The 27,801-nt window shown below is 41.4% G+C and overlaps 1 protein-coding gene across 4 annotated transcripts in view; it reads right to left on the bottom strand.

Moving 5' to 3' along the window:
• Nucleotides 1-234: 234 nt before the first annotated feature.
• The window catches only part of CSAD (cysteine sulfinic acid decarboxylase), a 68,950-nt gene continuing 41,383 nt past the window's right edge, over nucleotides 235-27,801 (bottom strand). The window contains exons 13-15 of one of the 4 annotated variants that reach the window (XR_002320622.2): nucleotides 18,274-18,427; nucleotides 16,459-16,554; nucleotides 7,282-7,369 (exon numbers count right to left, since the gene is read on the bottom strand). Coding sequence is in view for 2 of the 4 variants with exons in the window: in XM_078145454.1 (XP_078001580.1) it covers nucleotides 7,127-7,369 (243 nt within the window). In the remaining 2 variants the exon portion in view is untranslated. Of the gene's footprint in view, nucleotides 7,370-16,458; nucleotides 16,555-18,273; nucleotides 18,428-27,801 lie in introns of all 4 variants that reach the window. The other 3 variants (XM_078145454.1, XM_020966218.2, XR_013482478.1) reach the window with 3 other exon arrangements.

Genomic DNA, 27,801 nt, shown 5'->3' on the forward strand with positions numbered 1-27,801 from the left:
CACAATGGCCCTTTTTTCTTTTTTTTTTCTTTCCCTATCCTATCCCTACTCCTACTCCCTCCTGTATGCCCTAATTCCTACTCCCTACTCAAAAAGAAAAAAAGAACCAAGCCCATGTAACAAAAATGCTTAGTTGAGCAAAAAACACATTGGCCGATTCAAAGGGTCAGAAGAGTATGTCTTATTTTATATCTTCAGATTATTGTTTGCAATAACAAATCCCAAAAACTGAAATTGTTTTAGAAAGAAATGTATTAGATCATTCAGTAGAGGAGAGCAAGATGGAAAGGAGACGTAGCTCCCTCAGTCCTGGCTCTGAAGATTTACATTACACAGGATTTAGACAAGGATGCCCACCCATGAACCCACAGGTACGCAATTAAGCAAAGTTGCCAAGAGGGCAACTTGAAAGCAAGGTAGATTGAGGTAGTGTTAAGGGCTATTAGGGGGTCCACTGAACTTGTATTTTCGAGTTGCCAGATTTTCCAGAAACACTGGACCTAGAGCATGCAGGAGGACCTGCATATGTCAAGGATGATGCTCCCCCTAGCTGACACAATTTGTTGTTGCACCCCAAGCTGGACTCTTGTGTGTCTGAGGTGCCAGCCAGGCTGGGATGATGCTTGTGCAGCTGGGGTCCTTTGTAGATAAACTGACCTTCCTATCTTCACAGTGTAGCAGTTACCAAGGGAAAAGAATGAGGCTTTTGCCATCACCTTGCTTCTCCCTGTGGGCAGCGGTCTTATCTTTTTTCCTACCTTTGCTGAACTATTCCCCTTCCCATGTCACTCCCCTTCCTGGTATTCCCTCCTCCCTTTGTCCTGCGATTATTAAAATGTCAACTTCTGTAAAGACTGGGGTTCCCTATGCATGTTTATTTCTCTTGTAATAAACCTGGTTCTCACATAAGTCTTACGATTGCCTGTTGACAATAGATGTGGGTAACTGTAAACATTCAATAAAATTTCGGTGAGTCCAAAATACAAGCTTGAGGTGACCCTTCAAGTCCTAGGTGCGACAACCCAAAACAAAAATTCTTTGGGTAGAGCCAGGACCTGGGGGAACCCAAAATACCTTGTAGCCACCTCCAACATTCCTAGAGAGCTACTGGAGTCAGGGGACATTCTGGGTGCCGACAACCTTTAATCACACAGGATTGGATTTAAACCAAATAAAATTTTTTCCCAAACAATATAATAAACCATTTTGACCACAAGACCAACCTCTCTATCTCAAAAGGTGGGTAGTTACTTTATAATCAGTCCTGAAAATGCCTGGCATACAATAAGCACTTAATAAATGCTTCATGATGGATAGAACATTGGATCTGGAGTCAGGAAGACCTGAGTTCAAATGCAGTCTCACATATTTCTCAGCAGTGTGACCTTGGGCAAGTCACTTTAATCTTTGTCTACCTCAGTTTCCTCACCTGTGAAGTGAGGGTTATAAGAGTACCTACCTCCCAGAGTTTGATGAGGACAAAATGAGATATTTGCAAAGCATTTTGCAAATCTTAAAGTTCCTTATAAATGCTAGGTATTATTACTATTGCATTGAATAGAGTTCTCAAGTCAAATTCGGCCTCAGACACATAACACTTACTAGCTGTGTGACCCTAGGCAAGTCACTTAACCCATTGCCTAGCCAAAAAAAAAAAAAAAGGCTGAATAAAGTTCTCAAGTCTTTCAGTTATTTTTCTTTATAACATTATTACATGAATTACACATCATTTTGAGTTTCTTTTTTTATAATATTTTTGAACAAGATTTATTTCACGGTCACAATTGAGCAAGGGCCCAGAGTTTAGTTCAAAGTTCCTTTAACAATGCTTACTTAAAGAGATTAATAGTCACTTGATTTCCAGTAAAAGTCCCTCTATAATTACTCTCCTCAAGAGCTCCCTGACCCCCACCCCGATTTCTTCATTCTATTCTGTGGATCATCCATCACCTTAATCCAGGGATGAGGAACATGCAGCCTTGAGGCCACATGTGACCCTCTAGGTCCTCAAGTACGGCTCTTTGACAGAATCCTTTGTTCTGTGAAGTTTGCATTCAGCCAAAGGGCCGAACCTGAGGATGTAGAGGGCCATGTTTGGCCTCAAAGCCACAGGCTCCCCACCCCTGGAATCTGTTCAAGGGCTTTGGTAAAGAGGTTACAGTTGTTGTTTCAATCCTACCAGACCCTTTGTGACCCCTTTTGGAGTTTTCTTGGCAAAGATGCTGGAGCGGTTTGCCATTTAATTTCTATGTCTCATTTTACAGAAGAGGAACTAAGGCAAACAGGGGGTCAGTGACTTGCCCAAGGTCACACAACTAGCAATTGTCTGAGGCCAGATTTGAATTCAGGTCAACCTGACTCCAGGCCCAGCGCTCTAGGCACTGTATCACTTAGCCGTCCCTAAAGAGGTTACTACTCTTTGGGAGATTGGTCAAGAGCCCCGTTGCCCTTTTCTGTTGACTAATTACTTCAATAGAAGACTCCTCGATGAGATGATTTGAGAAAGGAGCAGAATGCTGCTTTGGAATTAGTAGAAAAAGACAGAGAAGTGTTTTTCATTCAGATTAGAACAAAGGTTTAAGACTAAGATCTTTTTAAATGCTTTTGTAATATTCCTAAAAGGAAGAGAGAATGGGGGGTATAACTGCTATGCTTCCACAGGACCTTGGAGATCTCCCTCATTTTATAGATCAGGAAACAGGCCCTGAGTAACTTGTCCAAGACCACAGTAAAATAGCAGAGCTAGGACTAGAAACCAAATTCCAAGACAGCTAGTCAACAAGGCCCTAGGAAGCCTCTATTACTGGTCAGCTGAGTTAACTTGATTGTAATGTAATTATTAGCCACAGAATAGACTTAGGGCCGAAAGTTGGATAGAGAATCAATTCCCAGGAGGGAGGCAGAGTAAAGTGAGCATTTTTGTCACACTCTCTCAACATTCCCCTCTAAAACAACTTTTAAAAGTACATCAATTCATATTCTAAGTGGGATAATCAACAGAAAGTAATTTTTCCAACCTTGGACAACTTAGGAAGACAGAATACATTAGCAGATAAGAGGTCAGGGGATTTGAGAATAGAGGACAGTGTAACATTAAACTGGCTAAGTTTAATTCATTAAACTTAATTTAAATTAATTAAAAATAATTTAATTAATTACACTGGTTAAGATTGGGAAAGGAGGAAAGTGAAATTAGAACAGTAGTTATGGCCTAAGAATAAAGGGACGGAGAGATTCCAGGTCCCTGTGAGGTCATAGAATAGGTTTTACAAGATACAATAAACAGGTTATTCATGCGATAAAGGAATTTCAGACGTGAAGAGTTGGATATGACTGGAATGACTAAACACCACCACCATCACCTACCTCCCAGGGTTGTTATGAAGATCAAATAAGATAACGGCAAAACGCTTAGCACATAGTAAGGAATGTAGCACATAACAGGCACATAATAAACGTTAGCCTTTAATATTCCTAAAGTCATCAAGTTGTACAGCACCTTGCAAAACTAGAAGGAAACTCTGGATACACAGCTCAATGTTTTTCTTTCTTTTTTTTTTCTTAAAGCAATTGGGGTTAAGTGACTTGCCCGGAGTCACACAGCTAATAAGTGTAAAGTGTTTGGTCTGAGGCTGGATTTCAACTCAGATTCTCCTGACTTTAGGGCCGGTCCTCTATCCACTTCGCCATCTAGCTGCCCCAGTGCTTTCTTTTATAACCATGTCTGGACAACTGCCTGAGCACCTGCCTCCACTGGACAATTGTCCAAGTGGTACCTAGAACCCGAGAGGAGGAATAAAAGCAGTCTTAGGAAGGCAGCCAGGGATCTTCTGACCTTCTGAGACCTCACCTTCACCGCCAAGAAGCATACAATAGCATTCCATTATATTCAAATACCATCATCTGTTCAGTCATTTCCCCAACTGATGGGCATCTCCTTGGTTTCCAGTTCTTTGCCACCACAAACAGTGTTATTATAAAAGACCTTTTCCTCCTCTTTTGATCTCCTTGGGTATTAACCTAACAGTAGTACTGCTGGATCAAAGGGAATGCACACTTTGGGGGCACGGTTCCAAATGGCCCTACCACGTTATAGCTCTGCCAACAGTGCATCAATGGGCCTGTTTACCCTCGCCCTTGAACAATGGTCATTTTCCTTTTCTGTCAGTTTTGCCAATCTGATAGGTGTGTGTGGATTTAATTTGCATTTCTCCAATGAGTGATCTGAAGTATTTTTGATATATGACAATCCATAGCTTGGATTTCTTCCCTTGAGAACATTTTTGACCATTCATCAATAGGGAAATGGAGAAATAACAACTTGTTATGCACTTATTATGCTGCCAGTCCCTGTTCAGATAGTGTTCATCTAAAGGCACACTGTAATCCAGGCAAGAGACTTTCTTCATTCACTTCCTTTTTCCTTAACTTATATACTAGCTAACATTTTTATGTAATACCTATTCTATGCCAAGTAATTACAATTATCTCATTAGATCCTCACAACAACCCAGGGGGGGTGCTTATCCCCATTTTACAGAAAAGGCAACTGAGGCAAACAGGTGAAAGAAGAAGTGTGGATGGGCAGGCCAAACTCCTTATGAGTGATTTGAGTCTGCAGTGTTCTAGAGCTCAGTGGAATTAGCATCATGTTACCCACAAACAAGAGCACCTCAAGGATACTACTATCCAAAGACAATCCATATTCAGCTCGTATTCTTTTTTTAAAAATCAGTTAATTGATTTTCAATTTTCAACGGTCACTTCTACAGGATTTTGAATTCCAGAGTTTCTCCCCGTCTCTCCTCTCCCCCTACTTCATGACGGCATGCATTGATTACCTCTTCCCCCAATCTGCCCACCCTTCTATCACATCTCCCTCTTATCCCCTTCCCCCCTACTTTCTTGTAGGGTAAGATAGATTTCCATACCCAATAGAGTGTGTATGTTATTCCCTCCTTAAGCCAAATCTGATGACTGTCAAGATCACTCATTCCCTCTTACCTCCCCTTTCTTCCCCTCCACTGTAAAAGCTCTTTCTTGCCTCTTTTATGTGAGATAATTTATGCCCATTCTACCTCTCCCTTTCTCCTCCCAGTACATTGCTCCCTCCCCCCTTAATTTTATTTTTTAGATATCATCCCTTCATATTCAACTCACGCTGTGTCCTCTGTCTATATACATTCCCTCCAACTACCCTAATAATGAGAAAGGTCTCATGAATTACAAATATCATCTTTCCATGTAGGTATGTGAACAGTTCAACTTTAATATGTCACTTATGATTTCTTTCCTGTTTACCTTTTCATGATTCTCTTGAGTCTTGCATTTGAAAGTCATTTTTTCTATTTAGCTCTAGCTTCTCAAGTATTCTTTAAATTCTTCTATGTCACTGAATATCAATTTTCCCCCTCTCAGTTTTGCTGGGTAGGTGATTCTTGGTTTTAACCCTAGCTCCTTTGACCTCTGGAATATCATATTCCAAGCCCTGTAATCCCTTAATGTAGAAGTTGCTAAATCTTGTGTTGTCCTGATTGTGTTTCCACAATACTTGAATTTCTTTCTGGCTGCCTGCAATATTTTCTCCTTGACCTGAAAACTCCGGAATTTTGCTATAATATTCCTTAGAGTTTTCCTTTTGGGATCTCTTTCAAGAGGAAATCAGTGGATTCTTTCAATTTCTATTTTACCCTCTGGTTCTAGAATATCAGGGCAGTTGTCCTGGATAATTTCTTGAAAAATAATATCTAAGCTCTTTTTTTGATCATGGCTTTCAGGTAGTCCAATATTTTTAAAATTCTCTCTCCTGGATCTATTTTCCAGGTCAGTTGTTTTTCCAATGAGATATTTCACATTGTCTTCTATTTTTTTCATTCTTTTGGTTTTGTTTTATAATTTCTTGATTTCTCATAGAGTCATTAGCTTCCATTTTCTCCATCCTAACTTTTAAGGAATTATTTTCTTCAGTGAGCTTTTGGACCTCCTTTTCCATTTGGCCAGTTATGCTTTTTAAGGCATTCTTCTCCTCACTGGCTTTTTGGACCTCTTTTGCCATTTGGTCTAGTATAGTTTTTATGATGTTATGTTCTTCAGTATTTTTTTTGGGTCTCCTTTATCAAGCTGTTGGCTCACTTTTCATGATTTTCTTTTCTTTCTTTGTTTTCTTTCTTTCTTTCTTTCTTTTGTTTAGGCAATTGGGGTTCAGTGACTTGCCTAGGGTCACACAGCTAGTAAGTTTTAAGTGTTTGGTCTGAGGCTGGATTTGAACTCAGGTCCTCCTGACTTCAGGGCCGGTGCTCTATCCACTGCACCACCTAGCTGCCCCAATTTTTCATGATTTTCTTGTACCACTCTCATTTCTCTTCCCAATTTTTCTTCTATTTCTCTTGATTTTCAAAATCCTTTGTGAGCTCTCCCATGGCTTGAGACCAATTCATATTTTTCTTGGAGGTTTTGGATAGAGGAGCTTTGACTTTGTTGTCTTCTTCTGGTTGTATGTTTCGATCTTCTTTGTCACCAAAGAAAGATTTTATGGTCTGACTTTTTTTGTGAGGTGTGCTCATGATCCAAGCCAATTACTTGAGTTATAAACTCTTTGTTAAGGTAGGGGTCTGCTTCCAGTATGGAGAACGTACTGTCCCAAGCTTCAGGGGTTTTGTGCAGCTGATTTTGGAGGTACTTCTAGGAACCTGGAAGTTTTCTGTTCTTCCAAGGTGGTATGATCAAAGAGAAGTGTTTACTCCTCCCCTGGACTACGCTCTGGCCTGTGAGTGACCCCAAGCACTCTTTTCTGCCCTGGAACTGTGAGGAGGCTTCTCTCTCCACTGCTGCCACAAGTTCTTCCAGCTTGTATTCTTGAATGATTCTTTTCCATCACCCTGGCAAACTCTGATGCCCCCTTCCCCACCACGTTTGTGGTCAAGAAGCACCAAAACGGCTTATTTCTGTTGTTGTCATCCCCACCTCTACCACTACCCTTTTCCTACCTCATTTCATGTGTTATCTCTCCCTGTTAGATTCTTGAGGGCAAGGACTGTCTTCCTTTTTACTAATTGTATCCCCAGTAAGCATTCCTTAAATGATTTTGATATGTGGGTGTTAGACACCTTATTGAAAAAATAGTTTTTCAAAAAATCACTTTTTTAACTGTATATTTAAATTTTTTTGTTTTGTTATTCTGATTTAACACACACCAAAAAAGAGAAAACATTTTCCACGTATAAAGGGTGACGGAACCACAGGGTTCAAAAGAGTAGGAGACTGGACATAGCATTGCCTTTTCTTGTCCGTGACATCCCTTGCTTGACCCATGACAAGAAGATTCTTCTCTCTCTCCTGCTCTCCTAATTCCCATCTCTTGTACCTCTTCCTAGACAACAGAAATAAGATCACACCAGATTATAATCATTTTATGCAGTCTGTGCAAAGTTAACTAATTGTCACAATAAGGACACCAAAAGAACAGAAAATATCTTAGTCAGCAAACATCCATCTTATTTGCCAAGAGATAAAAACTGGCAATGGCAATACCAGATTAGAATAGAAAGTATTTGTAAAATATTACAAAGAAAGCTGATGGACAGCTATGAGTGGCATTGTCTCATAAAGCAAAGAGAATCAAGAAAAGGGAAAACTGGCTTTTAAAAAGCCTAGCAACAGGGGGGCAGCTAGGTGGTGCAGTGGATAGAGCACTGGCCCTGGATTCAGGAGGACCTGAGTTCAAATCCAGCCTCAGACATATAACACTTAACAGCTATGTGACCCTGGGCAAGTCACTTAACCCCAACTGCTTCACCAAAAAGAAAAAAAAAAGCCCAGCAATACATCCAACTGAGTCAAGGCCAAGGGTATAAAGTCATCCCAAGGGCGTTGAAGGATAAAAATAGAAGGAAGACAACAAAAGAAAAATGAAAAATTTGTTTAAAAATTATGATATGTCTCTCAAGGACATAGTCTCAGGTATGCTCATAGGGAATGTCAAAAGGACACTAAAGAGAACAAAGACAGTAACGGCAATACAGAGAGACAAATCCATGCTAGAGGTGATATAATTGTGAGAGACTGAAGGAGCAATATACAAGGTATCTAAAGGAGGGGGTAACAGTGAAGGCATAGACAAAAATCTCAGATCTTATTAATACTGAAAAAAGGTAATAAAAAAGCCATAAACTACTGACATAAACCTGCTCTCTTATCTATAATCTTTATGAAAGTCATCTATACATAAATTAAGGACATCTTTCATGAATGTATTAATAGGGAATTTTGAAAGTGATAATCAGCAATGGAGCATATCTTTAATATTTCACAACTGACTGAAAGATGGAGGGAGTATAAAATCACACTGTGCTTTCTGTTTGCTGATTATGACAAAGTATTTGATTCAGTAGATCAAAACACCACCTGAGAAACTCTTTTTCAAAATTTCAAAATTATCCAAATCACTCATAATTACAGAGATACACATTAAAGCAATTTCGAGATTCTCCCTCATACCCATCAGATTGGCAAAGATGACAAGAGGAAAACAACAAATTTTGGAGCAGCTGTGGGCAAAGAGACCCAATAATCCACTCTTGGTAGAATGTGAATTGGCCTAGTCATTCTGTTTTGTTTTGTTTTTGCAAGGCAATTGGGGTTAAGTGACTTGCCCAGGGTCACACAGCTAGTAAGTGTCAAGTGTCCATCGTCGAATTTGAACTTAGGTCCTCCCGACTGCAGGGCCAGTGCTCTATCCACTGCGCCACCTAGCTGCCCTCATAGCCTAGTCATTCTGGAAAGCAATTTTGTATTATACCTCAAAAGTCACTAACCTGTACATACAGGTTAGTGGAGGTTGTACAGTAGAATGCTGGGCCTAGAGGCAGAAAGACACAAGTTCAAATTGGACCATGGACACTTTTTAGCTTTGTGAGCATTTAATAGCTGCCTGCCTCAGTTTCCTCAACTGAAAAATTGGGATAATAATAGCACCTATCTCCCAGGGTTGTTGTGAGGATTAAACGAGATGTTTGTGCACAGTGCCTGGCACATAGTAAGTAGGCATTTAATAAATGTTTGTTTCCTTCTTTCCATTCTTCTACCAGAGGTCTCAAAGTGGGTGGTACCATCTTTGGGGCACTGGAACACTCCAGGGGGGCAGTAGTAGTCTTGGGTGCAATTGGGGAGCATTGAATAAAAATAAGGGGGCAGTGTAAGCATAAGGGAAAATCAGAAAATTTTGAAAAACCGCTTGTACAAGTTTCATCTATTATATAACAGAATTAAAATTGTAGTGATTACATTATTTTCCAAATAAACACACAAAATGCAAGTTATAACCCATCAGTGGTTAAGTCGGCCAACAGATCTTAACAAGCAAGTGTTGGCAGGCAAGCTTGCCTAGCATTGTCAGGAAGTCCAGCATGCATCGGCAGAAATATGTGCTTGTTTACAAATACAGTACTATAGGGTTACACGATGCAATCTTTTGTCATTAAAATTTCAATGCAGGAAAAAAACACAAGTTGACAATAAATTATTAAATTTAAGATGCATCATTTAAAAAAATTAAGATTTTTTGAAATAATGCAAATTTTTAAAAAACATTAAAGGGTTAAAAAAAAAAAGTAGATTTCCAGGGTGGTGCTGAGTAACTTTTATTGTTTTAAAGGGGGCAGTAGGCCAAATAAGTTTGGGAACCTCTGTTCTAGACTCTCCCTCTCCTACTATCACTCAGCAACCTCCTTTCTTTTAAAGTTCATTCCTCCTATTTAGCCCACTCTGGCCAGATCCTCTTTTCTGTCATCCTTCATCCTCTAAGTCTCTCTCCTCAAGGATTTCAGATCCGGCTCATAGTACTCCTCTAACCCCTAAACCCTGCCCTCTTCCTTAGTGATTTCAGTATTTATACTGATAGCCCTTCAAACACCGTGCCCACCATTCTCCTTACCTCCAGTAACCTCCATTTCTGCTCACCATTACCCACCACCAGAGCTAGAGACACCTTAGACTGCATTCCTACAACCCAAAACTTTTACCGACCTCCACGATCTCGAATTCTGAAATGCCACTTTCTAATCATATTCTCCTGTCCTTCTGTCTCTCTGTCTACCTCCCTTCTAAACCTAGTCTTCTTTCTCCCTGTGGCCTCCACACTCTCCATCTCTCCCCGTTTGCCTAATCCATCACTTCGCTGCTTTTTCTCTTTGTAACCTTGACTCTATAGTTGACCAGATCCACTACGCACTGTCTACCCTTGAATCCCTTGTTCTACTCCTATTATAGCTGCTAAAAACTCAGCTCTGGGTCTGCCCACAAGCATCCATATTCTTGGCTTCTTTTGTTACGTTATGAACGCTGATGGAGGAAGTCACAGAAAAATCCTAACTTGGTTTACCAGAAGTTCATCATTATCATTGCCCTTAGTAATTCATCAGCATCAAAGTAGTATAAGCAAAACTAATTACAGCATTAAATTACTTCCTTAAAAAGAGGAAAGGGATTTAAAAAAAAAAAAGGAATTGAAGACACAAGAACGGAAGAAAACAAAAGTCTAGCTATAACTTAAATGTGAATGGATTAAACAATCCTATAAAACAAGAGTGACAATGGATAAGAAAGCAACATCCAACAATCTACTGCATACAAGAAATTCATCTAGGTAGGCAATTAAGTAATAAGCATTTATTAAATGATTACGATGTGCCAGGGATTGCGATAAATTATGGGGATACAAATATCAGTGAAAAGAAAGACAGTCCTTACCTTTAGGGAATTTATACTCTAAAGGCAGAAGACACCACAAAATAGGGATTGGAAAAGGGGAGATAAGGGGATAGGTCTCCTGATCAGGGACTTGAAGTCAGGAGAGTCAAAAGCACGGCAAAGAGGGGAATGAGGAAAGGAACTCGCCAATGGAAGAAGGGGGCCAGAGCTAGGCATATTCCAGGGTGAGAAGACCCCATGTACATGAAAATGAAATACTGGACCAATAAAATTTACTACATATTGTGAAAAAAAATTATTATTTACTTATGTCCAAAAGCTGCCCTACTTGCTTTCCCATTTATTGTGTATTGCTTAATATTCTAAATGGTGACTATAAGATGGCACAGTAGATAGAGTGCTCAAACTGGAATCAAGAAGACCCGAGTTCAAAACTAGCCTCAGATACTTATTACTATTTGCCAATCCTGGGCCTCACTAGACCTCAGTTATTTCACCTGTAAAATGGAGATAATAATTCTCAGGGGTGGTGGTGGTGGTGGTGGTGGTGGAATAATATTCTTGGAGCTGTTGTGAAAATAAAATGAGATAATATTTGTACAGCATTTTGCAAACCTTAAAGCACTATATAAATGTTAGAGCTATTATTATTAAGACACAAGGCTTGGTTTTTTTTCTGTTAGAAATTAAGAATAAGAGATCTATTGTTCTGTACAAACTTAAAAAATTGACAGCACTGGTTTTCTCAGATACCCAAGGCCACTGTCTGTCTCTTCCTTGGGTTCCCTTAAATGTTGCCTTTTAAGTGTTTAGGCCAATTAACTGCTCCCCACCCCCACCTCCACCCTCTCTCAGCTCATCTGAGCAGGTGAATTGTATATATTTTATCTCAAATCCTTCTCCCACTTAGAGCCAGTGCCTGGGATTGTGTAGCCCAGGGGAAGCACCAATGTGTCCTTCCCCTCTCCCAGCCCGTGATCTCATTAGACCCTGCTCCTGTTTGTAACTGTAAATGTACCAAGGGGACAGGCCAGTGGGATTCCTGGCCTCAGAACATGCTCTGCCTACTGCCAGTCCAACACAGAACCCTGTTTGCAGAAAGGCATGATGACACTGTATAGTGGAAGAGCCTTGCTGGTCAGATTCAGAGCATGTGCAGGTATTCTGACTGTTTCTGAGAGGCCCTTTTAGTTGGCTACTGAACCTAAATTGAGGGTGGGAGGAGGTGGGTGTGCAGACAAACCCAAAAGGTCACCTCCTTGTGGCTGTCGTTCAGTCACTCAGTTGCATCTGACTCTGTGATCCCATTAACCACAGCATGCCAGGCCCTTCTATCCTTCACGATCTCTCAAAGCCTGCCCAAGTTCATGTTTATTGCTTCCTTGATACAATCGATCCCCCTCATCCTCTACCTTCCTTTTGCCTTCAATCCTTCCCAACACCAGGGTCTTTTCCAGTGAGGCCTGTCTTCTCATTATGCGGCTAAAGTATTTAAGATTCAGCATTTCACTTCCCAGTGAATAGCCCAAATCGATCTCTTTAAGTGTTGACTGATTTTTACCTCCTTGCTATCCAAGGGACTCTCAGAAGTCTTCTTCAGCACCACAATTCAAGAGCATCAGTTCTGCAATGCTCAGCTTTCCTTACAGTCCAACTCTCACAGCCATACATCGCTCCTGGAAAAACCATCGCTTTGACCATATGGACCTTTGTTGGCAAGGTGCTGCCTCTGCCTTTGAGTCTGCTGTCCAGATTTGCCATGGCTTTCCTTCCGAGGAGCAAGTGTCTTTCAATTTCATGGCTGCAGTCTCATCTTCAGTGATCTCTGAGCCCAAGAATAAAACATCTGACACTACTTCCATGTCATCTCTTCACCATGAGGTAACCAGACCAGGACCTCTCGTTGATAAGCCAGATCCTCAGTAGGCTCAGGGTTTTGGCTGCTTCTCTCCCCTTTTAGTTTTAGGTGTATCCTGTCCTTAGGATATATCCTTATACATCCTTTAGGTGTACCTTGGTACAAAGGTATCCTTGTACCTTTAGGTGTATCCTAGGTTCTTCCCTAGTGCTATCAGCCTAAGCCCCAATTCTGGTGTGTTCTCTCCCTAATATCAGTTACCAGTAACAGTATTTCCCTTATATCATCAATATCCTCCAGCAATTAGCATTCTAGTATCATTTAACCAATTAATATCAATTAACTTTTGGGGTTTTTTTCTTTTTTAGGCAATTGGGGGTTAAGTGACTTGCCCAGGGTCACACAGCTAGTAAGTGTCAAGTGTTTGGTCTGAGGCCAGATTTGAACTCAGGTCCTCCTGACTTCAGGGTGTTCTATCCACTGCGCCACCTAGGTGCCCCTCAATTAACTTTTACAAAAGGGTATTAAGTATTGGGTATTAAGGGAGTAGTAAGAAGACAAAACTAGAACTTAAGCATAAACCATGGGGGGTGGGGCTCCCCCCAATGCTTGTCCACCCACCCACCCACTAACTTAACACCTCAGTCCTTGGGGAGAGTGGGCTCAGGCTTAAAAGCAACTTCCACAATGCAGTTATCAAACTCCCTTCCAAATGCAGCATGGCCAATGGATGAGTTAATCTCGCTCCCTCCAGGCTGCCTTTGATACACTAGTCTGCTGGGTCAGACAGGGACTTTGTGGCTCACCAGGCTCAGCTGTCTGTAAAATACAGCATCATCTCCAGACCTCAGAGTGACTCACTCTTCCAAACTTTTGAAGTTCATAGGTGGGAAGATTAAATCCTGAGGTCTTTCTCCTCTCCAGGAGGCTTACAGCATGTCTTCTTTTAATCCCAGCCAGGGAGGAAAAAGAGCTCAAACTGCCCTTCTGGGAGTCGGGTCTGCCTCTCATTTCAGGTTCAGAAGCCAGCCAAATGGGCCCCTCTTCACCAGGATGTAAGCAGATTAGAAAAAGTCAGCATACCCAAATATTCTCTGAATCTGGGAGCAGGACCTTTCCATGCTATCACACCATTTCAGGAGCAGGGTCCCATGGATTGTAAAGCAGGCAGAGCATGCTCTGGGGATCGGGCTCCTGTTACATTGGACCCTGTTACATTTACAGTTACATAAGGAAGCGAAGTCAGAGATGGGAAGTAAGGAGGCTCTAGTCGCACATAAACAAGCCTTTACATTCACTGACACATTGGGATCCGCTGCTCTAAAAGGAAATTAATCCCCCAGCTGCCCAGATGTGTAAAAGCAAATGTGGACGATCTGCCTGCTAAACAAAAATGTGGTTCTGTTTGTAATAAGACAGTTGTGCAGGTCCTGCTGAGATCTCAGACGCCCTGAGGTTCTATGGCTCCCCAGGGACATCTTTTCAGCTCTCCAGTTGGGATGTGACTGACAGTGGACCCCCCTAACAGGGAAATGCCCATATTAAGCTATGAGAGTTTTTTTAATAGGGACATGTTCTAATTTTTATGGTATATAAGCATTCTTTAACCTTTTAAAGGTCCTAGTTTCGATTCAAAGTGATCCCTGGTAGTTTGACACCTCACCAATCCTCGTTTATACAAGGTGTTCCTTAAATAAATTTTTACTAATATCATGGGGGCAGCTAGATGGCACAGTGGATAAAGCTCCAGCCTTGGAGTCAGGAGGACCTGAGTTCAAATCCGACCTCAGACACTTGATACTTACTAGCTGTGTGACCTTGGGCAAGTCACTTAACCCTGACCGCCTCACCAAAAAAAAAAAAACCAAAAAACTAGTATCTTCTGTTTCTTACATCATCATCATAGCTATCTCCAGTATCTCTCCCTCTTCTACTCCTCCTCCCCTCCCAGCCACCTCTTATATTAAATTGTTCAGTTGTTTTTCAGTTATGTCTAACTCTTCCATGACCCCATTTAGGGTTTTCTTGGCAGAGATACTGGTGTGGTTTGCCATTTCCTTCAGCTCATTTTTACAGATGAGGAAACTGAGGCAAACAGGGTTAAGTGACTTGCCCACAGTTACACAGCTGACAGAGGCTAGGTTTGAACTCAAGAAGATGAATCTTCCTGACTCCTGGCCCTGCACTCAAACCACTGTACCACCTAACCACCCCTCACATAATAAAATAATATCATTTAAAGAGAAAAACAAATCAGCACAATAGATTGATTCACAGAAAAAGTCCAAAGACATTATACAGCGTATTCTAAAAGTCAGTGTAGTTTTAAGCTAAGATCAAAGAGACTTCCAGTAGGTCTTTACAACTCTGGTCTGATGAATATGCATATGTTAATGATGAGGTCCTATAAATTTGGCTTATCCTACCAGGCTCATAGATGTATAAGGAGGTGGCTTCTCAATTGGGGTCTGTGAGATCTTAGTGAAAGGAACTATGGGCCTGGCCCAAGACAGACTGGGGTGGGATGGGGAGACGAAGCTCCACTCTCCATCAGAACTACATGCACCTCTTCATTTTGTAAATATGCCCCACCAGGTTTAACTGAACTTTAAGTGGATATAGTAAGGGATATTAGGGGAATATTCTAGCTGGGTATGTTGGCTTTTTTTTCATTCTTTTCATTGCATTGATAGATGCTAGGACTGGGATTTAAACTCCAGACTGCTCCAGCTGCCCCCCTAGGCAGAGCCCCTTTCTTCCTGCAGGCTCATAAGGGCTCTTTTGTCCCAGGGAGCCATGTGGACCGGAACACAGCCTGTAAATTTCTGGCTTGGTCTGTTTTAACTCAGCTTGAGCTTTTGGTCCACCTGATTTCTGACAAGAGAGTTGAGATTTCAAAGTTATTTTGTTTCACAGGAATTTATTCTATGGAATACTTGGACGTGGAGTTTGAGAACTTACTGGAATACTGGGATTTGTAAATTCAGAAGGACTAGCTTGCATTCTCTTACATATAGCCCTAAAAGCAATTTATATTATCACCATCTTGGGACTAGAAGGTGGATTCTAGTCACACCTGAGAATTTTAAAAGAGGCACATGGCCTTCCAGAGAGCAAGACGGCATCCCTTGCCACCACCAAGACTTAGGACAGACCGGAATGCATTTGCAGGACAATTTTGACTACACAAAATTTTAAAAGTTTTTTGAGCAAACAAAACCAATACAGCTAAAAAAAGTAGAAGGAAACCAGTTAATGGAAAAAATCTTTGAAGCAAGTTTCTCTGGTAAAGGTCTCATTTCCAAGATATATAAGGAATTGATTCAAATTTTTAAGAGAGTCTTTCCCCAACTGATAAATGGTCTAAGGACATGAATAGATAATTCTCAGAGAAAGAAATCCAAACCTTATGAAGAAAATGCCCAAAGGCTGGACACGATGGTTGTAGCTGTTCATTCGTGTCTGATTTTTCTTGGCAAAGATACTGGAGTGGTTTGCCATTTCCTTCTCTAGCTCATTTTACAGATGTGGAAACTAAGGCAAACAAGGTTAAGTGACTTGCTCAGGGTCTATGGTCAGATTTGAACTCTGGAAAATGAGTCTTCCTGGTTCCAAGCCCTCAGCATGTTATCCACTTCACCACCTACCTGCCAGGGCATGATGGTATACTCTTTTAATCCCGGCTACTTCCTGAGTTCACATTTGACCTCAGACACTATCTGTGTGACCCTGGACAAGTCACTTCACCCTGTTTGCCTCAGTTTTCTCATCCACAAAACGAGATGCAGAGGGAAATGGCAAAACACTCCAGTAACTCGGCCAACAAAAACCCAAATGGGGTCAAGCAGGGTTGTGACTGAACGACAACAACACCAGAGCTTGTCAGCACATACTTGTTTGTTTCTTCTCTCCCCGGTTAGATTGCGTGCTTCTGGAGCTCAAGAACCGTCTTTTGCCTCTTTTGTTATCCTTAGTACTCAGCCCAGTACCTGGCACATAGAAGGCACCAAATAATAAATGTTTATTGGCTTGACTGACTGGTAACAGACACTGCAATATACTCTATTTACTATTTTACCTAAATACTTCCTTTATCCTGATCTTGCCTCAAAAAAGAGGGACCAAAGACTATCTGGAGATTCACAAAAGTTCAAATTAGGGCAGAGAGACAAATCTCTGCTAGAAGGTTAGGAATTTGGGGGGGGGGGGCAATTGGGGTTAAGTGACTTGCCCAGGGTCACACAACTAGCAAGTGTCAAGTGTTTGTTCTGAGGCTGGATTTGAACTCAGGTCCTACTGACTTCAGGACCAGTGCTCTATCCACTGCGCCACCTAGCTGCCCCTGTTGGGAATTTTTGTAACTAGGAGTTCTACAGGAACTCAGCAGTTGTGTGATACAATTGTGATTGTACTACTGATGGGCAATGGGGCTGGACTGCTTTCAAAGACAGGGTTTTTTCCTTTTAGGGGTCCAGGTCCCATCACCCCATCATTACTAACTCCATAAAACAGCCGAGGAGGGAACCTCATGGACCTGAATCACATTGCCCCTAGGCTAAAAAGTGAACTTATTATTGTTAATAGGATACATTAGATTAAATTTCTGGCAGTCAGTATTATTAAGTGCTTTCTGGGTGCCTAACCCTACGCTAAGCTAGCAGATATCACAACATAAACTTCCCCCCACCCCTTCCCTTCTCCTGGTTCCTCCCCACCCAAAATAAGCAAGGCTTGGGAAGGAAAGATCCCAGGCTTATCTAGTTTAAAGGAAGGAGCAGAAAGAACTGACTTGTTCGGTTGCGTCTGAGTCTTTGTGAACCATGCTATCCAAGGGGTTTTCCTTGCTCTTTTTAGGGAACAGGCCTGGTAGTGGTATCACTTGGTCAAAAGGGTATGCACACAGGGGCAGCTAGATAGCTCAGTGGATAGAGCACTGGCCTAGAGTCAAGAGGATATGAGTTCAAATCTAGCCTCAGACACTTATGGGCTGTATGACCATGGGCAAGTCACTTAACCCTGTTGGCCTTAATTTCCTTATCTGTAATTTGAGCTGGAGAAGGCAATGGTAAAGCACTCCAGTATCTTTGCTAAGAGCGGAGAGAGGGATACTGGGGATAATGATAATGTAAGAAACAGAAGATATTGTAAAAACTTATTTAAGGAATATCTTGTATAAACCAGGACTAATGAAGTATCAAACTACCAGGGATCACTTTGAGTCAAAACTAGGACCTTTAAAAGGTTAAAGAATGCTTACATACTTTTATAAAAACTAGAACATGTCACTATAAAAAGGATCTCATAGCTTAATGTGGGCATTTCCCTGTTGCAGGGGTCTACTGTCAGTCAAATCCCAACTGCAGAGCTGAAAAGATGTCCCTGGGGAGCCATAGAACCAGGCACAGGGCACCAGATGTGTCTGAGTCTTTGTGCTTCAGGCAACTGGTAATCTCTTTAAAACTATGCACAACTTCTTGGGGACGGAGGGGGAGGAAAATTTAAAACTCAATAGCTTATAGAAGTGATTGTTGATAATTCAACATAAATTAATTTAAAAAAAGAAATATGAAAACAAAAAAAATACTTATTCCCTTTAAAAAAAACCCAAAAAACTATGCACACCTATAAAATGAAGGTGTTAGACAAGATGATCTCTAAATCTTTGCAGAAAAGGTGCCAGTCCGCATTGGTAGAAGAAATCTCCTCACCTGGGAACTCTCCATGCCAAAGAAATTGCAGGTTTAGTGTTTATCTAATATACCACCATTGGGTGTCACTGTGGAGTTGTAGAGTCAGCTTCTGGTAGTCACATTTTGCGGCAGCCATTCGATGGGCACCTCCTTAGTGTCTAGCTCTTCGCCACTACAGAAAGAACTGCTATCAATATTACATATTATATAATAAATATAAAATACTTTGGTATACGTCCTTTTCATTTTTGTGGACCATGCTGTCCACGGGGTTTGCTTAGCAAAAATACTAGAGTGGTTTGCCTTTCCCTTCTCCAGTGGATTAAGGCACACAGAGGTTAAGTGACTTGCCCAAGATCACACAGCTAGTAAGTGTCTCAGGATGGATTTGAACTTGGGTCTTCTTGACTTCAGGCCTAGCACTCTATTAACTTTGCCATCTAGCTGCCCCAAAATGGCTTAGCAAGTTACAGTATATGAATGCAGCATATGAATATGATTACGCTGTAAGAAACGAAAAGAATAGTTTCAGAGCAACCTGAGAAGATCTGTATGAAGTGACACAGAGTAAAATAAGCAGAACCAGAAGAACAATTTATACAATAACAACACTGTAAAGACAAACAACTTTGAAAGACTTCAGAATTCTGATGCGATGACAAACACAGCTCACCCCCCAAAATAATTAAATGACAAATCACAAGTCCACAAGACTAAAGGTTAATTAACTAAATCTAAAATCAACTCAACTAAATCTAGATCTAAAACTAAAATTAACTAAAACATTAATCACCTCCTGCCAGTAAACGTAGACATTACAGACAGACATATTTTGGGGCATGGGCAATGTGGGAAATTGTTTTGCTAGACTTTGCATGTTTATGATAATAATTTTTTTTTGGTTCTTTTTGTTCATTTTGAAGGAGAATGATACTCAGTAGGAGGGACAGATAATAAACTATGAAAAAGGAATCTTCATCAATATAATGATCAATCATGATTCTAGAAAACTGATGATAAAGCATGCTGCTCTTCTCCTGGCAGAGAACGAAACACATGTTTTTTGGACATAACCAATGCAGCAATATGTTTTGCTTGACTACGCATATTTGTTTCAGATGTTTTATTTTGCTTTGCTTTGTTTTTAATGGGGGAAGGTAGGAGCGAGAAAAATAATTTTTGTTCATTAAACATGTTAATTTTAAAAGTAAAAAAATAAATAAAATTATAAAGGAAGCATTGGGAGCACAGGGACAATAACCAACAGAAAACTGAAAGGAGAAACCAAAAGGAAGGAGAGTGGAGCTTCTGCAGTGAAGAGAGAGAGTTAGGGGCCCTTGGGCCCTTAGGCCTTTTAGGCATCTTAGAACAAAGTACTTGGGCTGAGGCTTCCAACTGCACTCACCTCTTCAAAGGCTGATGAAAGTCAGTGAGCCCTCCCCAACTCCCTCTTCTATACACCAGCATCTACCCTGGTCTCTCTGGAAGATGTCTCTGTATTCTCTTAGCCATCCTACAGATTCTTCTGTCTCCTTTGCTGGATCCTCAACCACAGATATCCCATAGGACTCTGTCCTCTCAGGTCCTCTCTCTCTTCTTCCCCTATATTATTTCACTTGGTGATCTCTTCAGCTCCCATGGATTTAATTACCATCTCTACCATGATGATTCTCAGTTTTATCTACTTTGCCCCAAATTCTCTGCTGACTTCCAATCTCTCATCTTCAATTGCCTTTCAAACATCTTGAACTGGATGTCCAGCAGACACCTTAAACTCAAACATGTCCAAAACTGAACTCAATATTTTTCCTCCTAAATTCTCTCCACCACTTCCAAATGTCCTGATTACTCCTCCAGGCTCAAATGTCATCCTGGATACCTCACTATCTCCTGCCCTACCCCCACCCTGCCCCCCATACCCAATCTGTTGCCAAAGCTTGTTGATATCACCACTGCAACATCTGTTGAATACCATCCTTTTTCTCCTCTGACACCAACCACCACTCCAGTGCAGGCCCTCATTCCTGGACTATTACAATAGCCTGTTGGTGAGTCTGCCAACCCCAAGTCTTTCCCTACTCCAACCCATCCTCCATTCTGCAACTGAAATGATTTTCCTAAAGTGCAGGTCTACCCTTGCCAGCACCTGTCCCTACTCAATAAATTCCAAAGCCTCCCTATTATCTCCAAGAACAAATTTTTTTTAAAAAATGCTCTTTGGGGCAGCTAGATGGTGCAGTGGATAGAGCACCGGCCCTGGAGTCAGGAGGACCTGAGTTCAAATCCGACCTCAGACACGTAACACTTACTAGCTGTGTGACCCTGGGCAAGTCACTTAACCCCATTGCCTAGCCAAAAAAATTAAATTAAATTTTAAAAAAATGCTCTATTTGGCATTCAAAGCCCTTCATAGTCTTATAACTTATCCCCAACATGTACTCTTCAATCCAGTGACATTGGCCTCCTAACTGTTTCATGAACAAGACACTCATCTCTCTGCTCCAGGCATTTTCTCTATTTGCCACACCTGGAATGCTCTCCCTCTTTATCTCGGGAGCAATCTCTAGTCATTTTAAAAAGGAATCAGCTTTTCTGTGAGGAAAAAGGTCAGTCAACATGCATTTATTAAGCATCTACTGTGTGCTAGGCATGATAGGGATACAAAGAAAGGCAAAAACAGACACCCCACCCCCAAACAACTTACATTCTAACAGAAGGGAAGCCTTGAATGGATGACAGGGAAAGGAATATTTCCTGTATAAATGTTTTCTGGTGAAAACTGCCAAGCACCTTTATACGTGGTGTAATTAGGTCAGTGAGAATGGTAAATGGGAAAAAGTTTTTGATAATCTATTCTGTGCAGGATCTTTTAAACATGCCCAAGTCTCTCCCATTTGAAAAAAAAAAGCTTTCCCTTAACACTGACTATTCCCTCAAGCTCATGTCTCAATGATCCTCAAATCTTGTGCAAAATCCTCAAAAAAAAGGTCTATACTTCCTGACTCTACTTCTCTTCCAAGAGATCACCACTGAGATGGCTTTCTCCCAAGTCACCACTTCATCTCCTAATTACTTCTCTTCTCATCCTCTTTGTAACTTTAGACACATTGAAAAATTCCTTCCTGTTTCTCCTCTCCTTTCTCTGCTTCCATAAATAGCTAACATGTATATAGCTATACTACGTGCCAGGCATTGTGCTAAGCCCTAGACAATTATGATCTCATTTCATCCTCACAACCGTCCTGGGAGGTAGGTGCTATGATTATCCCCATTTTACAGATGAGAACACTAAACTCTCACGGTTCTCTTCCTCCCTCTCTGTTCATTTTTTCTTTTTCTTTTTTTTTTAGGCAATTGGGGTTAAGTGACTTGCCCAGGGTCACACAGCCAGTAAATGTCAAGCGGTTGGTCTGAGGCTGGATTTGAACCCAGGTCCTCCAGACTTCAGGGCTGGCACTCCATCCATGGTGCGACACCCAGCTGCCCCCTCTCTGTTCATTTTCCATACCCATTGCTGGTTCCTCATTCTCATCCTGCTCCTTCAATGTGCGGGTCCCTCAAGGTTCTATCCTTAGCTCCCTACTTTCTCTCCCATGGTAATCTCCCCTCCCCTCAATGGTTCCAACTGCCATCTGTGCACTGAGGATCACAGAACTCTTCTGAGGACAATGTTTTTTGTTTTCCTGAGACTGGACAATACCTTGTACATATTCAAATACCTAAATGAATATGTGATCTCATGGATTTGGAAGTTCCCTTCAATAACACAGATCCCAACCCATGCATACCTGCTCTACCTGTTCCGCTCTGGTTTTTGTCCTCCTATAATTTTGCCAAAGGGGGTCCACCCAACATTTACTGGCAGCCTTTCCCATGTAATATGCTGCCCCTTTGTTATGTGGATATTTTTAGCGGGTGAAAGGGGAAGAAAAACATTTATACGTAGAACACTGATAAAATCAGATAAAAATGCTCAAGGAGAGAGACACAGTGTTCTGAGAGGAGAGAAAACCATCCCTTTCAGAGACAAAAGTCATGACAGAAGGTTGGGATGGCTGCAAGACATTGTGGTCCATCAGCTCATTTACATATTACTGTTTTCACGGTTATGAAAGATACAGGTCCCTATTGCTGCTGGAAGCGAAGGGACAGCAAAAATCATTCTCCTGCCTCAGTGGATATAGCACCAGCCCGGGAGTCAGGAGAACCTGAGTTCAAATCTGGCCTCAGACACTTGACACTTACTAGCTGTGTGACCTTGGGCAAGTCACTTAACCCCACTGCCTACCCAAAAAAATCATTCTCCTGTATGAAGAACCAACTGGATTTACTGACCTTTAGTACCATATACAGCCTAAGAGATGGGAAATCTCTCTGGTTCTTGTCTGTGTTGCCCCTTTATGGCTTATGAGGGAGAAACAGAGTAGGAAAGACAAACAGGCTTTTCATCCGCTTCTCTGTGAGCTGTGTTGATAAGAGAAGAGGCCTGGTTTTTTCTGAGAATGTACTGGAGAAAACAGAATGCCATGTTATTTGAAGAGTTGGCTGGGGAAAGGCAGCATGGCCCTATCAGTATCTACAGACTGAAAGGAGAAAACTGCCCCAGAACAGATCTGAGCTTTGTAGTTCTCTGGCTTAGAGGAACCCCTTATCCCTATAATAGCTTAACACTTCATCAGTGCCTTGCCAAGGATGTCTATATGCTAAAAGAACTTGATACTATTTCAGAATCCTGAAAGCAATAGGAGCAGCTTTGCCATGCTGGAGATAAGTGGTATAGATTTCCTGAAGGCATCAAGATCGGCAGTCCAGCCATGAATTGCCCCAGGTGCATGGATTCCACTACTCAAGTACCTTACTATAAGGTTTTTGTAGGTATATGCCCATTCTTCCTGACACTATGTATACTGATGGGAGATTATGAGCGGGGTTTATAGGTAGAGCATTACATTTTGACTACTCCTGCTTTTGCTTTCTATTGAAAAAATGTTAACGATTATTCCTTCCTTTGTATTTTCGTTAAGTAAATGTTTCTTTTTTAAGAGTCAGTGTTATCAATGTGACTGATTTTGTATAAATGGGAAGGACACCAGTGAGGACTCAGAGCTACAGTACCACATGGTAGGTCCCTGAAAATGATTAGTAGCCATGTGGCCACCCCTCTAGGGAATCATTCCAATTTGTCAAAGTGGATGCAGATGGGGTGACTGAGCCAGCCACAGCCCAAGAGGAGAGAACGTCTGGCTTGATCACTCCATCTGCAAGAAGAGATAGATACAGGACAATAACTAGTAAGGATGTTTGGACCGAGTGATGGTTTTTTGTTTTGTCGTGTTTTAAGAAGAGGAGAGGCAGGGAAATGTTTGTAGACAACAGGACAGAACACTGTATCGGAATCAGAAGATCCAGTTTTTTGAGTACTAGTACCGACATTATCTGTATTCCTTTTATGGGGTCATAGATTTAGGGAGAGAAGGGACCTTAGAGATCATCTTGTCTAACACCTTCACTTTATTTTATTTTATTTTACTTTATTTATTTTTTTAGTGAGGCAGTCGGGGTTAAGTGACTTGCCCAGAGTCACATAGCTAGTGAGTGTCTCAGGCCAAATTTGAACTCAGGTCCTCTTGACTTCAGGGCTGGTGCTCTATCCACTGCGCCACCTACCTACCTTCATTTTACAGATGAGGAAACTGAGTCCCAGGAAGATCAAGGGCACAGAGGCAGTTCATGCCAGAGCCAGAATTCAAACTGAGGCCACATCATTAAAAAAAATGAGAAGAGAAGCAGATAATATACCTATCACAGGTATGGACAGGAGATGAATTTTTAACTAAACAAGGGATAGAAGCAATCACAAAACATACGTAGGGCAGCTAGGTGGCGCAGTGGATAGAGGTCCAGCCCTGGATTCAGGAGGACCTGAGTTCAAATCTGGCCTCAGACACATAAAACTTACTAGCTGTGTGACCCTGGGCAAGTCACTTAACTCCACTGCCTAGCCAAAAACAAAAACAAAAACAAAACATATGTAACAGAAGTCACCCTGGCCTCCACTGTCTGGAGGTCAGGTAGGTTGCATTTCACTCCCCTTTTCTAGGGTTCTCTGATACCTTTAAGGGGGTTTAGTGTATGTCTAGGCTCTCTGCCAGTGGCTTCAGCCCTCACCAAAGGAATTCCCCCAAGTGGAGGGGGTAATCCTCTGCACTCCAATTCCATTTAGCCACTAACAGTCACATTAGTTTTGACACAGAAAACAAAAACACAAACTTACTCCCCCAACACATGAAAGGCAAAATCCTTCTCCTTTCCTTTACAGTACCTGTTTCTCAGAATAGAAAAGGTTCACAGCTTGGCTCAGTACCTATAGAGCATGGTTCTAGTTCTAATTCCAAAATTCCTCCAAAGCTTGAGTCCCAGACACCCTGGCTTCTTAGGGCTTCTATGTTGGGCAGGTTGCACGTACCACTCCACTTGAAATCCTGGATCCAAGATCACCAGGGCTCTAATTCCTCATCCTGGGGGGATCACCTGAAACTGAAGGAGGATGAATAACACAGAACAGAAACAAACACCCCGGGGTCCATTTCTTGGAGCTGAGACAAAAGAGAGAGAGAGAGAGAGAGAGAGAAGGAGAGGAAAATCCTTCCCCCCTCAATGGTTCAGTTCATGGCATCCTCACTGTGAGAAAACTGGGGTCTTCACCCTCTGGATGAAGCTATTTTTAAAAATTAATTCATTTTGAGTTTTCAACATTCACTTTTATAAGATTTTAAGTTCTAAAATTTCCCCTTCCCCTCTTCGCAAGACAGCAAGCAATCCGATACAGGCTAAACATGTACTGTACTCATGTATATGTACTCATATTAAACATATTTCCACATTAGTCATGTTGTGAAAGAAGAATCAGAACAAAAGGGAAAAACCACAAGGAAGAAAAAAAAGAAAGAAAATAATATGCTTCAATCTGCATTCAGACTCCATCGTTCTTTCTCTGGATATGGACAGCATTTTCCATCATGAGTCTTCTGGAATTTGGACGAAGCTATTAAGAGAGCAGCAGAAAGAGCTAACAGTTAAGTCTCATCAGTTTTAAAGACACAGGCAGGGTAGGGGATGAAGGGGCCTCCATGTTAGGCAATCTAAACATGTTCCAAAGATCCCTAAAAGGCACCTCCAATGTTAGGAGCACCCAGGCCCCAGGACTGAATCTAATCTGTGTAAACCCAGAACAGCCTGGGCCATGGGTTACACTTCAGACCATGCTGCATCCTAAGTTTCTTCATCTATAAAACGAGGGCATTACATACCAGGTGACTTCCTTTTTTTTTTTTTAATTTCTGGTGAGGCAACTGGGCTTAAGTGACTTGCCCAGAGTCACACAGCTAGTGAGTGTTATGTGTCTGAGGCCAGATTTGACCTCAGGTCCTCCTGACTCCAGGGCCGGTGCTCTATCCATTGCGCCACCCAGCTGCCCCCTCAGGTGACTTCTAAGGGCTCTTTCCAGCACCAGATCTATGATCCTATATCCCTCTCCTCTGATCCCAACTCATCAAGCAGGCTTCTTCTATTTCAGTGGTTCTCAAACTTTCCCATGGTATTAGAACACTTCTGTTTAAATACAACTTTGATGGAAACCTTACAATACAATCCTCTAAAGTTATAATTTCTAATATCTATTAAGAAACAACATAAGGATCATTTTAAAAAATGAGCTGGGGATCAGGAAGACTCATCTTCATGAGTTTGAACCCAGCCTCAGACACTCACTGCTGTGTGACCCTGGGCAAGTCATTTTGCCTCAGTTTCCTCATCTGTAAAATTAGCTGGAGAAGGAAACAGTAAATCACACCAGTATCTTTGCCAAGAAAACCCCAAGTGGGGTCACGAATAGTTGGACATGACTGAAAGGACTCAGCAAAAAAGTATGTTGATAATGAGAAGGGAGAACCTTGGAGAACAGACTGTGAAGAGATGAGTCCCCCTCTATAAAAGAGAACAGTTGCAGTGTTGTTTATAATTGTCACATGTGAGTCTGAATTGTATGAGACAATTCTCAGCACCAAATGACCCCCTTCAAGAAGCTGGATAAGTTGGAGACCTGAAAAGCTGAGAAATCAACCCTACATCCATAATGTCCACATCAAAGCTCAGACACATGGTGAAGTCCAGCTTGATACAGTCAGGCACCTTTCCTTACCCATTGCATTTCTGCACTGCTACGTCCTTGACTGTCTGTTCCTTCTACCAATCATTAAACTCTGGCCTAGGGCCTAGAGCTCTGCCTTTATACAGACAAGATTCAGTCTTGGGCACAGACTTCGAAAATAATTCCTCCCTTTGACTTGTTATGCCTCCCACCCAGATTTGCCTCTGGGAAAATCCCCAAATCCAGCTTGAATATATCTCACGTCTACGACTCTACAGATGTGGGTACAGATCTCTGATCCCCTACAAACACTCAAGGTCACAATGCATATATCCTGGGAAATAACATTAATAGCTAATAATATAGTGCTTTAAGGTTGGCAAAGCACTTTACAAATGCCATCTCACTTAAGCCTCACAACCTTATGAAGCTGGTGTTACTATTTCCATTTTACGGATAAGGAAACTAAGTCCAGTGACTTAGACAGCTAATAAATGGCTGAGGCAGGATTTGAATTTCCTGGTTCCAAGATTCAGTCCTCCATCTACTCACCACCTAGTTGCCAACTGCCATCAAGAAGATAAAGTACCATCTGTTTGCTGCTGCACCCTAAGGACCATTGGGCTTTGTCATTTGACGTGAAGTAGAAACCTATATATATTGTCTTCTCTAAATAGCAAGTGAGTCCTTTTAAGAGACCGACCATCTGGTTTTTCCCTTTTGTTCTGATTCTTCTTTCGCAACATGACTAATGTGGAAACATATTTAATATGATCATACATGTACAGCCTATATCAGATTACATGCCATGGTGGGGAAAGGAGAGTGGAGAGAGAGGAGGAAAATTTAGAATTCAAAATCTTATAAAAGCGAATCTTGAAAACTAAAAATAGTAAATTAATTAATTTTTAAAAAGAGAGACCAATCATCTTGCTTTTCTATTTACATGTGCAGTGCTTAGCATAGCTTAATTGCTTAATAAATAATTTTTCATTTCATTCATTGGGTCCAGAGTAGCTTTTATTATACCCAAATAAAAAGGACTCCCGGTGGCCCATAAACATTCAATACAATTCTTTCTCTCAAGTGAGTTCCACTTTCTACAGGGTCCTAAAGTATTCCAGGCTTTTGCACCATCCTGTAGCAAATCTCAGGAAGAAACAGAATAAGTTTTCTAGACAAGACATACCCACAACGTTCCAGAGTCTCATTTTCCATAGGGTTGCATGCATTATCCCAAATTCACAATGTCCCTCTGTGTTTTGAACTCCCCTCAGAAGAAAAATTAACTTAGAACTGCTAGGCAGGCAGCCCCTCGACAATGAGGCGAATCCCATTCGCTTACTTAGTTAATAAACATTAAGCACCTACTATGTGTTCAGCACTTTGCTAAGCAC

The sequence above is a fragment of the Phascolarctos cinereus genome, unplaced genomic scaffold, assembly GCF_003287225.1.
Source record: "Phascolarctos cinereus isolate Bilbo 61053 unplaced genomic scaffold, phaCin_HiC Scaffold_1;HRSCAF=81, whole genome shotgun sequence".
NCBI classification, from domain to species: Eukaryota; Metazoa; Chordata; class Mammalia; order Diprotodontia; family Phascolarctidae; genus Phascolarctos; species Phascolarctos cinereus.